At 37.4% G+C, this 14,427-nt stretch overlaps 1 protein-coding gene across 1 annotated transcript in view; it reads left to right on the top strand.

Annotated features, from left to right (window-relative positions):
• Positions 1 to 5,571, top strand: part of LOC124158426 (C1GALT1-specific chaperone 1-like) — a 36,332-nt gene extending 30,761 nt beyond the window's left edge. The window contains exon 3 of the mRNA XM_046533506.1: positions 3,973 to 5,571. Coding sequence (XP_046389462.1) covers positions 3,973 to 4,362 — 390 coding nt within the window. The 3' untranslated portion in view covers positions 4,363 to 5,571. The remainder of the gene's footprint in view (positions 1 to 3,972) is intronic.
• Positions 5,572 to 14,427: the final 8,856 nt, after the last annotated feature.

Genomic DNA, 14,427 nt, shown 5'->3' on the forward strand with positions numbered 1-14,427 from the left:
GTAATTTTCCTCAACAGCTTAAAACGAGTATAGTATATCCACTTTTTAAAAAAGGGGAAAAAAATGATCCTGACAATTACAGACCTATTAGTCTTCTCTCAGGCTTCTCAAAGATTTTTGAAAAAATTATGCACAGACGTCTCATCAATTTCCTAGACAAAAATGCAACCATCACTTCCTCTCAGTTTGGCTTTAGACAAAATAAGTCAACCACTGATGCATTGTATGAGTTTCTTAATGATACCTTAAACAGTATTGATGACAAAAATCAAAGGCAGTTTTCCAATTCGCAATTATTCACCCTTCGTGCACTTTTCGATCGTCAACTTACGGATGTGACGACAGCAAGGGTGGATCCAATCGGCGAGGGCGCAAGGGAACGAAGGGTAAGTGAGCAAGGGAGCGCGGATGCTCCCTCACTACCTTCCCCTCGTAGGAAGTGGACGTCAAAATGGCGGCAATGGAAAACTCGGAAATCTTGAACTGGAGTTGTAAGTAATTTTTTGTTTATTATGTGAAGAGAGAGCGTCCAATCGGTGCCAGAAAAGTCAAAATACTAAGCAGTCTAAATTACAAACGTAAATAAACCGAGTAGTAGGGTGAAATTAATTCTTAAATCAACCACAAGATGTCCTAACCCGACCCTGCACTTCACATTTCGTTACTGCCAATAGTTCGCATTATTTCCGTTCACACTTTATGGCGCCAGTAGAGCATTTGTAAGGGAGCAGGGTGCAAGGGAGAAAGGGAGCGAGGGAATGAGTACATACTACGTGGATTGGAAAACGGCCAAACTTTGGGACTCTACATAAGTCTGACAAAAGCTTTTGATACAGTAAAACGTGATTTGCTGCTTGAACGATTAACAAAATATGGCATAACTGGACTTGCACACAATGGGATAAAATCATATCTAACTGACAGAAAGCAATGACTCAAATTTCTCACTATGATGCCCATACCAACTCTATTAAAATTTTTTCTTCAAGCTCAAAAATTGTGAAACATGGTGTCCCTCAAGGCTCAATCCTTGGGTCTTTACTATTTAATCTATATGTAAATGACTTGCCAGATAATCTTCCTTATGTAAAAACTATTTTGTATGCTGATGACACCAGTTTATTAATACAGGCTCAAAACTACCTTTCTTTACAAGAAAAAATAACCAGAACGACTGATAGTCTTCAAGAATGGCTACAAGAGAATATGCTCTCTGTTAACCTAAAGAAGTCAGTTTGTATTAATTTTAATTGTCATTTTCAACCAAATGTAAAAATAATGAACTCAGATCTTTCTTTTGTAAATAATGTAAGTTTTCTTGGTGTAGTTGTTGACAAATCCATGAAATGGAGTCCACATATTGAAGGGCTAAAATCAAAGTTATCCCGTGTTGTATTCCAAATTAGATACCTGAGGGCCAGTACCTCTTTAAATATTCTAAAATGCTTGTATTTTGCTAATTTTCAGTCTCTTATTTCCTACGGAATTATTTTCTGGGGGAATAGTAACCACAGCTCTGAGATCTTTACGATTCAGAAAAAAAATTTGCGAACCATGTTACGATTACCTTACAGAGAATCATGCAGAATTCACTTTAAAAATCAAAAAATATTGACTTTATCCTCTTTATACATCCTTAACATACTGGTATTTATAAAAAGAAACATAAATTGTTTTGTTAAAAACAATGAGTACCATAGCTATAAAACTAGATCTAGTGATAAACTACATGTCTTAACTAGAAATACAAAACTATGCAGTGATGGTCCGTACCATAATGGAAAAAAATTGTACAACATTCTACCCCAGAGTATCAGGAATATCACATCCCATGGGCAATTTAAAAGGAAAGTAAAAACCTTATTACTCAGTGAAGTTTTTTATACTCTCTTCGCATACGCCGTTGCTCTACGATGCTTGTCCTATTCACGAACAATTTTGCTTAAATGCTCTCGCTGGGGTATTGCTATAGAATTTCAGCCGTGGAAATTTTTAAGGCAAAACACGAAAGGCACATAGCATGAACCTTCCCAAGAGCTTGGACAAAAATTGGGGCAATCTCAGCGCCATAGGATAATAACCATGTCATAGATTTAACGGAGCCACACTCGGCCCTACATCAGCCTATGCCTCTGCCATTTTTTTTCCTTTCCGAGACCCCACAGGAAAATAGGAAAATATCAAGTTACAGGGGAACAATGGAAACGTGTTTCATCCCTACCCCATCTCACCAACTGACCTCGATCTCCCAGTTTCTGGAGGCCAAATGCTAGGTGAGTCATCTACTGAGCCCGAAGATATCTCAATAGCTTTCAATGATTGTATGACACGCGCGAGGTTCAAAAAAAGATAGAGATCTAACGCGACGAATATATGACCAAATTTAAGTTTTTTAAGCTTTAATTGTTTAACACAAAGATTTATAGTTATAACAAAGCTACTAATATTCAAAATAGTCCAAACAGGACAATTTCGGAAGAAACAAGCGTAGCATAAGCGCATTCAAACAAGACGAGACGGACTGGTTACTTCAGGCAATGCAAACTGCGTATATCACATTACTGTGCCATCGCCCCTTCGCTTTGAAGGTAACGACGTCACAAGCAAGATCGGACGTCCATTGCTCCTTCACTCGTAGCCTCGTTGCTTCGAAGACGGAGGGATCGCGCTCCTTCCCCTCGACCTCTCCTTCCGCGCTCTTCACTTAGAAGCATTTCTTATTTCTTCTATCCACAATTTAGTCCAACAATGAACACACCCGTTTGAATTTTTTAAAGTGCAGGTTTTGACACCAATATAATTTTCAGTTGCAATAATCCTCATATTAGCATCTGAAGATGATTTTTGAAAAATCAGGTCCTCAGCGTAATGGAAATTACTCGGCAAGGCAGATATTGACTATTAACCAGGTATGTCCCTTAAAACTACGCGTTTCTCTACGTGTGATAAGTGATTACTAAATGCAGTATAAATGCCGTGGGATGCCCACTCGTGGCAGTAAATTTAGAGCGCTCTCCGGAGCGAAAAACCCCGCGTGATCTTTTCCGTGTTCACCTCTGGGGTACCGAGGTGACGGCGCTTAAAAGAAAAGCAAACAGGAGCATTTTAAAAATACGTCACTAAGGGAGAAACTCCCTTCTCTGCCGCTTGTTTTTGACCTAGGGTTTCAGATGACTGACTCACGCTGAAAACCAAGGACACTCAGTTCCTTTTGGACTTGCGACCGGTGAAGGGGAGGGGGGGAAGATAAGAAGTTGTGTAAGAAGCGCACCCTCATTTTCGGTTGCGATTTCTGGGAAAAAAGGTGTGCCTCTTACACGCGCTTATACGGTATACAAGAATTGCCATGAGAAAAAATTTCCCTGGACCACGGATCGGGAAAGCCAAAGGTCCGGGAATTGAACCACAGACCTTTGGCTTTCTGGGCCACTGCTCAGACCACTACGCTATCCAGGTTCTTTATTTCCAATGGCAATTATACCGAGGCTCATGGCACTAAGTGTTAGGCCCTCACGGTCCATCAAGGATGGCAATGCTGGGAATATGAACAAATTTGACTTCTTTGGAATTTAGCCTGTGCAGAGTTACTCATTCAAAATTAATTTGGTAGTAATCTTTGATTAGCATGATTTCTAGGCCTTGAAAGATACATTATCATGGTAAATGGCTAATGTTGCCATTCAGACATTTTTGCTATTTAGATTTTTTAATTTGATTCTTAAATAGCATACAATTCTTTAAATGGTTAACATCAATATGTTATAGTGAGAATAATTTATTCTCGAAAGGCTTTAAAATGTTGGAGAAGGATTTCTATTTAACAAATTAATCTGCTCTTCTTAATTATTTTTTGTGATTTTTTTACATTCAATTTGTAAATGCTTCTTTTATATTTGATAAATTATATTTCATATGTGTTAATATGCAAGTGCTTCTTCTCTTATTAATAGAATGAAATTCCTTCCTTTGCAGGGCAGAAACTGTTGCAGTGATTACTCCATAACCTTTCATGGCACTGAGCCAGATAAGGTATATCAGCACAATTACCTCATCTATCAGCTGAAAGTCTTTGTGCATGGTGGCCACATTGGCAATCGACCTGCGCCAACACCTTTTCCTGAGGATTTTGTTTGGAAGAAATTCTTGTTAGAAGAGGGGATAAAAGGTAAGAACGTGGACAAGGTCTCTTCGGAGGAATTCTTCAACATTTGGAAGGAGAAAATCTCTGTCCCCACTCACTTCAGCCGAAAACTCATTGGAAGTGGTCGGAGGCAAGCTGTCCACTCAGACAAGGTCTTGGCCAACATCCTCTCATGGTCAGCCGTGGCATCTAACACTTCGTCCACTCACAATGCTCATTGAGTCTTTGTGGTGATACGTCCAACTGTGCCTTCTCTTTCCCTGACAATTTCATCACATTTATTACCTTTATTTTGATGCTTTTATCTTTTTATGGGTACATGTTTCGTATTTGAATGTATGGTGTTGGTTGAACTGTGGCTGACATTATGTGTGCATTGCTGTTGAAGCTCCACACTGTTGGCTACTGGAGCCAACCATGGCTTTTGGTTGTGCTGGTGGTTCTCACTGCTTGTGTGCTATGAAGTGACTGCCTGCCGACCCCTGTCCAAAGATTTCTGGAGAGTGTTTGCAATGTGAGCTCAAGATTTCCCTGCAGACAACCTAGCCTGCACCTCTACCCCAAAGGGTTGTCTGCTGCAGAGGTGCAGGCTAGACATTTGAAAATGGGGCCTGGGGCCTTAGTTCTGAATCTCTGATTTTTTAATAGATAAATTACATTGACTCTTGACATATGCACGAATTGTGTCCTCTGGAAGTGAAGAGCCATTGCATGTGTTCCTTCTCGTACTCATTTTACATTTGATGGTTCTTCCCAACTCCTCTCTACTGCATTGGTGGGTCAAGTACCTGAAGATAAATGTTGCTCATAGCAGATCATGTGAGATGCTGGTGGGAGTGTGAGATTGCCTTCAATTTTTTGCCTTCTGGATATTTATGTTTTGGTTCTGCCCTTGTAATAATGAAGCTGTGCAATTATGATACATTTTTTCAGGTTGTGGTATTAAAATCAATTATAAATGTAAATAATATAAATATGGTTTTTATTACATAATTTTGTGTGATATGGTTGATATTCTAGAAATTGGTTTTATAGCGTATGCATATAAGATATTTTGGATATTTATACATGTTTCATATTTTTAATGTTTTATGCATAGTAATTTTATAAATAATTTATAGTTAGGGTCCTAATGATTTTGTTGGTCAAATTATGAAACTTTTGGCTTTTGGTTGTGCTGGTGGTTCTCACTGCTTGTGTGCTATGAAGTGACTGCTTGCCGACCCCTGTCCAAAGATGTCTGGAGAGAGTTTGCAGTGTGAGCTCAAGATTTGCCCTAAAATCCCTTTGGGGTTGTCCGCTGTGGAGGTGAAGGCTAGGCATTTGAAAACGCTGGGGCCTTAGTTATGATTCTCTGATTTTTTTAGCATGGCCATAATATCTGTGATAATTTTATATGTTGTCCTTGGAAATAAAAATTTCTGGCCTTATATTGAGTGTATTAATTTTATGTGTAGCTTCAGAGCCATTTGACATACTTCCGTGTAAGAAGTACCTTTTCATTGATTTTAATGAGACAATTTTTTTTTATTTTTTGCAACTTTGTGCCAATTTGAGATTGAGGGCTTTCAAGTGTAAGAAATGGTATTTCTTTTGTTGATTTTTTACATATCCGTTGCTCTGTTGATTTTAATTTTAATTTTTATCGCTGATTAATTTTATTCCCTCATCATTAACTTTAATATTAAATACTTAATGGTTTTTACCTATCAGAAAAATGTAAAATTATGTCCTTGTATGCATTCTGCATAATAGTTGTGTGAATATGGTGGAGGTAGTGTCAAAGATTTGTCACTGATGTGTGGTGAGCACTCCAGATCCAATATTAATTCCTGGAATAATTTCTCTGCATGCAACCATACCTCACCTGTCCTCTGATCTATTACAAATTTCAAATATAGCGTTCGAGAGTTGTGCTCCTCACACACACTCTGGTCTGAGAGAGGACTTATTGCAAAGTACATATATTGCAGTACAGGAATTATGTTCTAAGGTTTCCCTGCATCCCATAGATTTGCATTCAGAATTCTCTCTGCAGAGCACAATGAATCCACTGGCTTATTTCCCTGTTTGTTTTATAATATTTTTTAAGGCTAGCAATTTCTCTTTAACTCCAGAAATTATAAATGATTAAGTAAACACCAGAGTATGATTATGACTATTACCTAAACTTTTAAAAATTCAGTCGGTAACCTCGCACTATTACTTTCAATGGAGGAGTGAATACATAATGTGGAAAGAGAGAAACGCTTGTATGAACGGTGTTCATGCAGTATTCTTATTCATTTTCATCAGTTATACTGCTTCAGTTTACAGCGCTATTAAAATAAATCCCATTTTTTAATGTTCACTTGTGGGATCATGTTTTTTAAATGGCCAGTTTTAACTTCATCAACATCAAAGAAAATTTTGTAGTATAAGCCCTAGCAATGGGTATTCAAATCCATTCCTTGGTTTTTAGTAAAGTATAGTCATAATAATTCTCAGGGAATACTCTAGATTCAACAAAGAATGTAATTCTTCCTTTCTAAAACACCTTATTTTCACCCACAACACGTATGTCGTCCAAGCATCTCCTCAGCCACTACCCTCTCCTCTATCATTTGTCCTCCTTCCCCCCACCACTCCACTCAGACTCACGTTCAGCATTAATGTCCTGGCGTTCCATGCTGCGTGATACCCTACAACAACCGCTAGTTTTATCAAACATGGTTATGAAAAGATATTTAGTTTAATATGCTGTAGGTTGGCATTTGGATTTTAGTGTATGCTATTGTTTTAGTTTTACTTTAACACTTTCAATGCTGACCATGTAAAACTCAAAATCGACCCCCGGTGCGGCTGTCGTTTTTTAATGCAAAACGCTTGCATGGGTGCCAAAAGAGCTGGGAAAAATAATGAAAAAATTTTCTTGGCCCTAATTTGTTGGCTATGAATTTTTTTATTTATGACGTGATATCACGTCACCCGCACATTGGGATATAAACGTAATGCGGGTTGCATACTGTCGGATTTTTTCCCCGCGCCACCGCTTTCTTTCAATTTTTTTTCTGCACTATGTATCCAAAAAAATACGAGGAAAATGAATCTCTAATGTTTTACTGGTATTGCCATTGGTATTTTGCCACTGCCATAGGGAAATTTTTGGCTTAGATGGATGTAATGCAAGTTATAAGTACAAGGAGTCGCCGTGAACAGCTGTTTGATTGGGATGGTAATTCTGCGCAAGATATTTTGGCGTATTCCTTGTACTAGTAATCCTATGTATCGGGGTAGGGTTCCATAATATTGAATAATTTCTACATTTTCTTCTGAAGCCACTATTCTCGTCACAAATTCCTTTACTTGTTTCATGTTTTCAGCTCCAATTCCTTTCTTCCCGTACGACCACCCATTAGCATCAGATATTTAACAAAAATGGTTTTCACATACCATTATGTATTCCCTTCACTGCAGGTGCTTGAGATGGGTGGCACTCCGCTTTCGAGATTATTTTCCGACGGTGTATTAGGGTGTCTTTTGACGTGCACCACTCCTGCCGGCTGTTCTAAGGTTGGAGGGGGTATGGAGATGAAGCGAAGGGTGATAGTAAAATTTAGTCGGTCTGCTTGTAAGAACTAGGAATAGCTTTTTCGGGAATGCCATCGGCACATCAAAAAGATGGGGAAGGTATGGGGAAAGATTTTGCTGATACATATGTGTCCTTTTTGGGTCATTGGGATATAGACTCCATTGCCGAAATAGAAATGGATGTGGAAACAGAAATAATCAACCCATAACTTCCTCATTACTATATTCTGAAATCAAGCCAATAACATATTTTTTTGCAATATGATGTTACCGAGTTAGAAATTAATGCATAAAAACTGGAACTAATAGTATTTGCAAGCAAACATCTTACAAGTAATCTTCATTTAGGCCACGTATCGCGGTTCTTACTACGAATATTCTGCGAAAATCTGAAAATGATGTAAATTTTTACAGCTATAATATTTTTTCATTTGGTGCATAATAATATCAATTCGAGTAAGCCATTCAATAATACGTATTGCTAGGAATAGATTTGCAGCATCTATGCCCCTTATTACTTACCCGATTACCGAAAGCAACAATGGTGTTTTCTTTCTAACTACACGAGGGAAAGACTAATTCCATCATGCTTGGAAATCTCTAGTTACTTCTTATTTATGAAGCAGCCCTAGTCTATTGAAAAAAGGAATCACATGACATGAAAAAAATATTATATTCACTAAAAACAAATTCAATACAATTGAAATGATGACGATTTTTCAAATTATATATTATATACAACTACGTACAGTCATGTATGTTTTACCAATGTAGGGAATACCTCTCTCACAAATTTATAACAATATATTTAACCTACAATACTATTGCAATATATGATACAAAAATATATAATACTATTCATGCCTTCTTATGAAAGAAAGAAAAAAAACTCGGGACAGAGTAGAGGAGAATCCTTGCAGCCAGTGTAGATATCTGCAGTCTCTTTCCTACGCCCATGAGTGCTTGCACCGCAATAGTGCAATACTTGCACCATCGATACTTCTTTCTGCCACCTTCCTCTTGGATGAGTTCAGGGAAGTGAGATTGAGATATTGATGGTAAAAGTGGCTTGAGATAAGGAATGTAGGATGGAAGAATAAAGGATCTAATGACAGAAAGACAGAATTTATGAAGGGAAATCTTTTCGGTGGGTTCACGATAAATGAGAAAGCGTGCATAGCTTTCGGGAAGGAATTATTAGGGAATCAATGGAGGAGTGAAATGCATCTAAAAGGGACAGATTTTTTTAGAGAAAATACTCAAGCTCTTAATCGTTTGGGCCGGTGTTCGGTGAAAAATGAAGGTCTTGAAGAATGCTAAAGAATCAATCACGACTCATATATTTCCGAAAGCAAAGCAGGTCAAACAAGATAGCAATGCTCCAATAGTCGGATATGTTAGTTATAGGAATACCTACCTTGTAAAATATTAGGCCTATGAAGTTAAAACTCTTCATAGGTCAATTGTTTCCAATTCCTTACCTATTCTTTCGGAGATTATAAGAAAGTATGTCTGTATACGAAAGAGGGTGTCTGGGAAAAGGAGACGTAAAAATCATTTGGGTCGTTGGAAGGGGGTGGAGTGTTGAGAGCTGGGTTTTCTATGAAAGTGATATTTTGAGGGGTCACTGAACTACGGGTCCACCGCAAAGGACGTTCGGATAGAGGAGGACTGACGGTATTGTTAGAGGGTTCAGGGAAAGAATAGGACAAAGGGGATGGGCCAGGGATTATAATAATAATAATATAATTTTATTATCCCCAGTAGACAATATACAGAGTAGGTTATAAAATAGCCTACAATTAGTAATGTATAGGGTACGTCAAAATTTTGGCATACAAAAACAATGCAAGGATAAAAGGCACAGGAATGCAAATTAAAGGAAAAAAATACCTACATATCTCAAAAAAAAAAAAATCTCAGTTTCAGGTTACGATAAACAAACAATTCATATAGGCAACTTGTCTGGCAGAAATTCACTTATTGTGTAAAAAGATTTCATTAACAAATATTTTTTCACTTTGTTTTTAAAACTAATAATACATCCAGTAGATTTGATGCTCTCTGGGAGTGAGTTGTATATTTTTGTCCCCATTGCAAATACGCTGTTGCTGGATATCTTTGACATGTGGTGTTTTGCATGGATTGCATTTTTGTTTCTAGTACCATATGCATGTATGCTGTTATTGAACTTAAGAAGATGAAGATTATTTTTTACGACTACTACAGTGCAGAAAATATACAAACTTGGGACAGTTAAGATGTTTAATTTTACAAATAGAGGTCTGCAGGGAGCGGTGTAGTGGACTCCCATCATGCATCTTATCATCTTTTTCTGAATTAAGAAAACTATTTAGTAGGCTCACAGATACTCCCCAAAATATTATACCATAAGACACTTTGGAGTGAAAATTGGAGTAATAAATAGATTTTATGGCACCTATGGAGAGAGAGTCATGCAGAAATTTTGCTTGGTAAATAACAGAATTCAGCTTAGTAGTTAAATCACTAACATGGAGGCACCAGCTGCCTGAATGCTGTATGTGTAGTCCCAAAAATTTAGTATGCGAGGTATAGGATATATCAGAGTTATTCAGAGACAAGGTTTGTAAATTATGAGTGCTAAGTTGGTTGAAGATGAGAGCCTGAGTTTTGCTGCAGTTAAGGTTCAGTTTATTGTCATTACACCATTTCCAGATATTGTCGATTAAATGTTGGGAATCATGCAATAGGGAGTTTAAATTTTTGTTTGATAGAATAAAATTAGTATCATCTGCATATAAAATACATTTCACATTCTCAGTTACGCTGATAGTTGGCAAATCATTGACAAATAACAAAAAAAGGAAAGGACCTAAAATTGACCTTTGAGGTACTCCAGTAGTGATCTTACAGGGGTCAGATATGTATTTATTGTTCCTCAGAGTAATTTCCACTTTTTGTGTCCTCCCTGTTAAATAGGATGTCAGCCAGCTTAGTGCAACTCCTCTGATGCCAAACTTGTAACATTTGTTATAAAGGATAGTATGATCAACCATATCAAAGGCTTTAGAAAAGTCCAAGAAAAGTGCAAGAACTTTATGTTTCATGTCCAAGGAATCAGAAATGAAACTAAAGCTATCCAGGAGTGCGGATTCAGTAGATCTGCCTTTCCGGTATCCCCATTGAGAGTTCGTCAGAAGTTTATGCTTCTCTAAGTAAGAAATTAATCGACGTAAATAAACTAATTCAAATATTTTGGAAAGTTGTGGTAGGAGTGAAATCGGTCTGTAATTGTCCAAGTCATTGATGTCACCTTTTTTCTTAAAAATAGGGACAACTTTCATACAGTTGGGATTGACATAAAGGGTTCGGGCTTAGAAGGAGGCAACGGAGTACCTGACTGGGAGGGTTCAACCTCCTCCCCACCCTCCTCCCCTCTAATTTCTAGCTCGGAGTCTTCAGAGAATGCCTGATCCTGCTCTCTGCCAGGAGCTCCTGCTATTCCTTCTTCGTGTACATTCGTCTAGAGACGCAGAGAGCTAAGAAGGAAATGTTTGTGTCCTTGCGGAGGTTTCCTCCCTCGACGTCGATGGCTGCAGGTCGTGATGGATGGTCAAAGACTGCTGATCATCTGCAAAAGCTGATAAATAGAGAATTTCACCTCTTTCAGGCGGCATCGACTACCGGCCAGCATGAAAAATTTTCCGTTTTACTCCTCGCTTCCGTACCATCTGCAATAAATACAATGTATTTTTTTGTAAAAATTCCGATAAATAACAGGATCAAAATAAACACTCTCAGTGAAATAGGCCAAAGCTGAAACGCTACAAACAGCTTTACTAATGTAAAACTATGTTTAGGAACTAAATATTCGCAATGGCGAGACAAAGAATTGAGAGCACCCATATGCCATTGATTTCACAGTTATCGAGAAAATAAAAGCATTTTTATAAAGCAACTCCTCAGCACTTCTTCGCCAATCCATGGGATAATGTGCAAACAGTTATTTGCAATTATAATAAGAATGTTTATATGTGCATAATATACATATATAAACAATAAATATTATAAATAACTTACACTTTTTCCGTAAATAACTTCCTTCACTCTCGTAATATTGCCGATTGTCGATCCCCTTCCTGCATAGGAGTTGCACTGATAAACAAAGGAAGGGTGCAAAAGTTAGAGATATGTTACGTTGCATAAATAAAATGTAATGGCATTTTCAAATTTCCATTAAGTTTAACTAATCACAGTACTTCATGTATTGATTGAATAAAACTTATTAACATCAGACAATAAAGGTTCGAAAAATACTAGGCTCGCTAGAAAAAAAAGGAAGGATGGAAAAAAAAATTTATATTCTCGCTAAACATTATTAAAATAGAATAAAAAATTAATTAACACACATAATTAAGTTCTAGATAGTAAATACTTATGATTTGTAAAATAAAACTCAAATAAAATTTGTCATACACACGCATTAATAGAAATAAATAAAAATAATAGCATAAAATACAGGGGGGAAAATGAATGGAAATTGGCTTACCTTAAGATAAAAGAAAAAATTTCTCCCGATCCTCCCAGTAAAGGCTGCTTGAAACGGCATTCACAAATGCGCTGCTAGATCCCTGCTGAGCAACTTAGGGGGGCAAAATGTCATAATAGAACTTAACCGAGCACTTTCGGAGGGCCGGAACCCTCGGGGTACGCATGATGTGATATCACGTCATCAGCACCAGGGGATAGCGCACCATGACGTGATATCACGTCATGCCGCACTCGAGGTGTTAATAAAGCATTTATGTATTATATTTTTTTGTAAATACATGTGTAATTTAGCTGTTGTCTTTGAATATAAAGTTCTAGCTGTCCCTTAGACCTGTTTAATTGAATACATTCCAACTATTTCATCTTTTATCTCCCTCTCTCCCTGCATTACAACAGTGAAAGTATTGTGTAGTATTGCTAATTGCCATACAATTATTTCTCATCTATCTTTGTCACGACTACATTTGTGTTACTTCTACTTCTCCATTGGTGTGGAAAATGTACAAAGTGCCTTGTTGATGTCCATATTTAAAATTTTTACGAGTGAAATACTTAATACAATAAACATTAAATGCAAATATGAAAAATTAATTCTTTAGCCAATCATTCAGCCCTTCACTGCTTTCTGGCTTTCAGGTATTGGAGATAATTTATCTCTTCTGGCTTTTTTTTTGTACCCATTCCTCAAAGAATGCACGCATTCCATGAAATGACTTGCGTCGTCATTGCCTTTGAGGTGAACAATTTGAACTTGATGACTTAGGGCTTATGAATCGCTCGCAGTGCAATCTTCCAAAGAGCCTTCCCTGAGCTGCTCATTGGCCTTGTGTGGCCTCTCTCCTTGGCAGTGGCTGCTCTTTGCGACTATTTGTATGATTGAGCACTTCTCAAATAAGATCTCAATTTTTGATTGATAATCTCTGCAGTGTTTCAGTTTTGGTGCATTTTCATCTGCATCTTTAAACAGGGTATTCTTTTACAACGTTATGTTTAAACTTTTTTACCTGGCAAATGAAGTTATGGAGATGATATTAAGTCTTTTTTTCAGAGCTTTCCTGCTAATTTAAATCTTTAGTGAAATTATTTTCATTTATTTCTTGTGATTGTTCATTTAAATTTGAGATTAATTGACATGATAGAGTTCATCCTTGGAAGCGAGTACCAAGAACCGAGAGCCTTTGGGGAAGAATTGGACCAGTAACGAGGACCAAAAAAAACTTAAGAACCAACTCATCCTTCGTAAAAAAAACGAAAAGTTTGCCCTGAAATTTTCAGTCTTTTTTCAACTTGTGTGGAGAGTTTATGGGAATGCTTTGATGATAACTAATCCATCATTGATTAAACCTGGAGGTTGATATGGTAGGTGAGGGTGGAGCTCCCCCAGACTCAGATACATACAGGCATGGGAATTGCATGGATCCAGGGCACCAGATCCTCTGGGCAGTTCCACCTTGCACTTGGAGGTTTTTGGCTGTCCAATGTCTTCATCCAGGATTTGAAGCCAGGACACTCAAATCAGCTGCCTATTGCTCTACCCACGCTACCCCAGAAGTGGTGCAGGAGAGCCTCAATACGGGAGCTTTATGTCAGGCACCGTAGCATCTGGGGTGCTGCAAGTCGTTATTACTACAATAAGTTTTTTACCCATAAGATTCCCCCTTTTTCTACAATCAACTCAATGAAATTGAAGGTTTGAAAATCCCACTCCCAACTGAATATTTTTCTGAAGAATTTGTGATCCGATTTTATAATTTTGTAGGTAACTCTTGGATATCTATTACTCCAGTATTTAGCAAAAAAGTCCTTTAAGTATCACTATCAGTTATGAGTATAATCTACTATGTATTGCCTTTGAAAAAATGATATTTTAAGTAATGTTTACATGGATACAGTATTAATGCATAAGTCTTTTCTTTCTGTCCCTAAGAGGAATTTAAACTTTTAAGTTGGTCAATTCAATTGATTAACAATTTTGCCATTGCCAATCACCTTAATTTTGTTGCAGCATTATTAATTTCCAGCAGTTATACGTGTCTACAGATAAGTGAATTACTCGTCTCGCAAATTTTAAAAATTGGAGTGGGGCTGATAATGCTATCACTTCCTACTTCCTGTTTTCTCCGCGCGCACTTTGGAATGGCCTCTTTTGCCCTAATCACCACTGACTGTTGGACTTTTTCTCA

This window comes from Ischnura elegans, chromosome 5, assembly GCF_921293095.1.
Source record: "Ischnura elegans chromosome 5, ioIscEleg1.1, whole genome shotgun sequence".
NCBI classification, from domain to species: domain Eukaryota; kingdom Metazoa; phylum Arthropoda; class Insecta; order Odonata; family Coenagrionidae; genus Ischnura; species Ischnura elegans.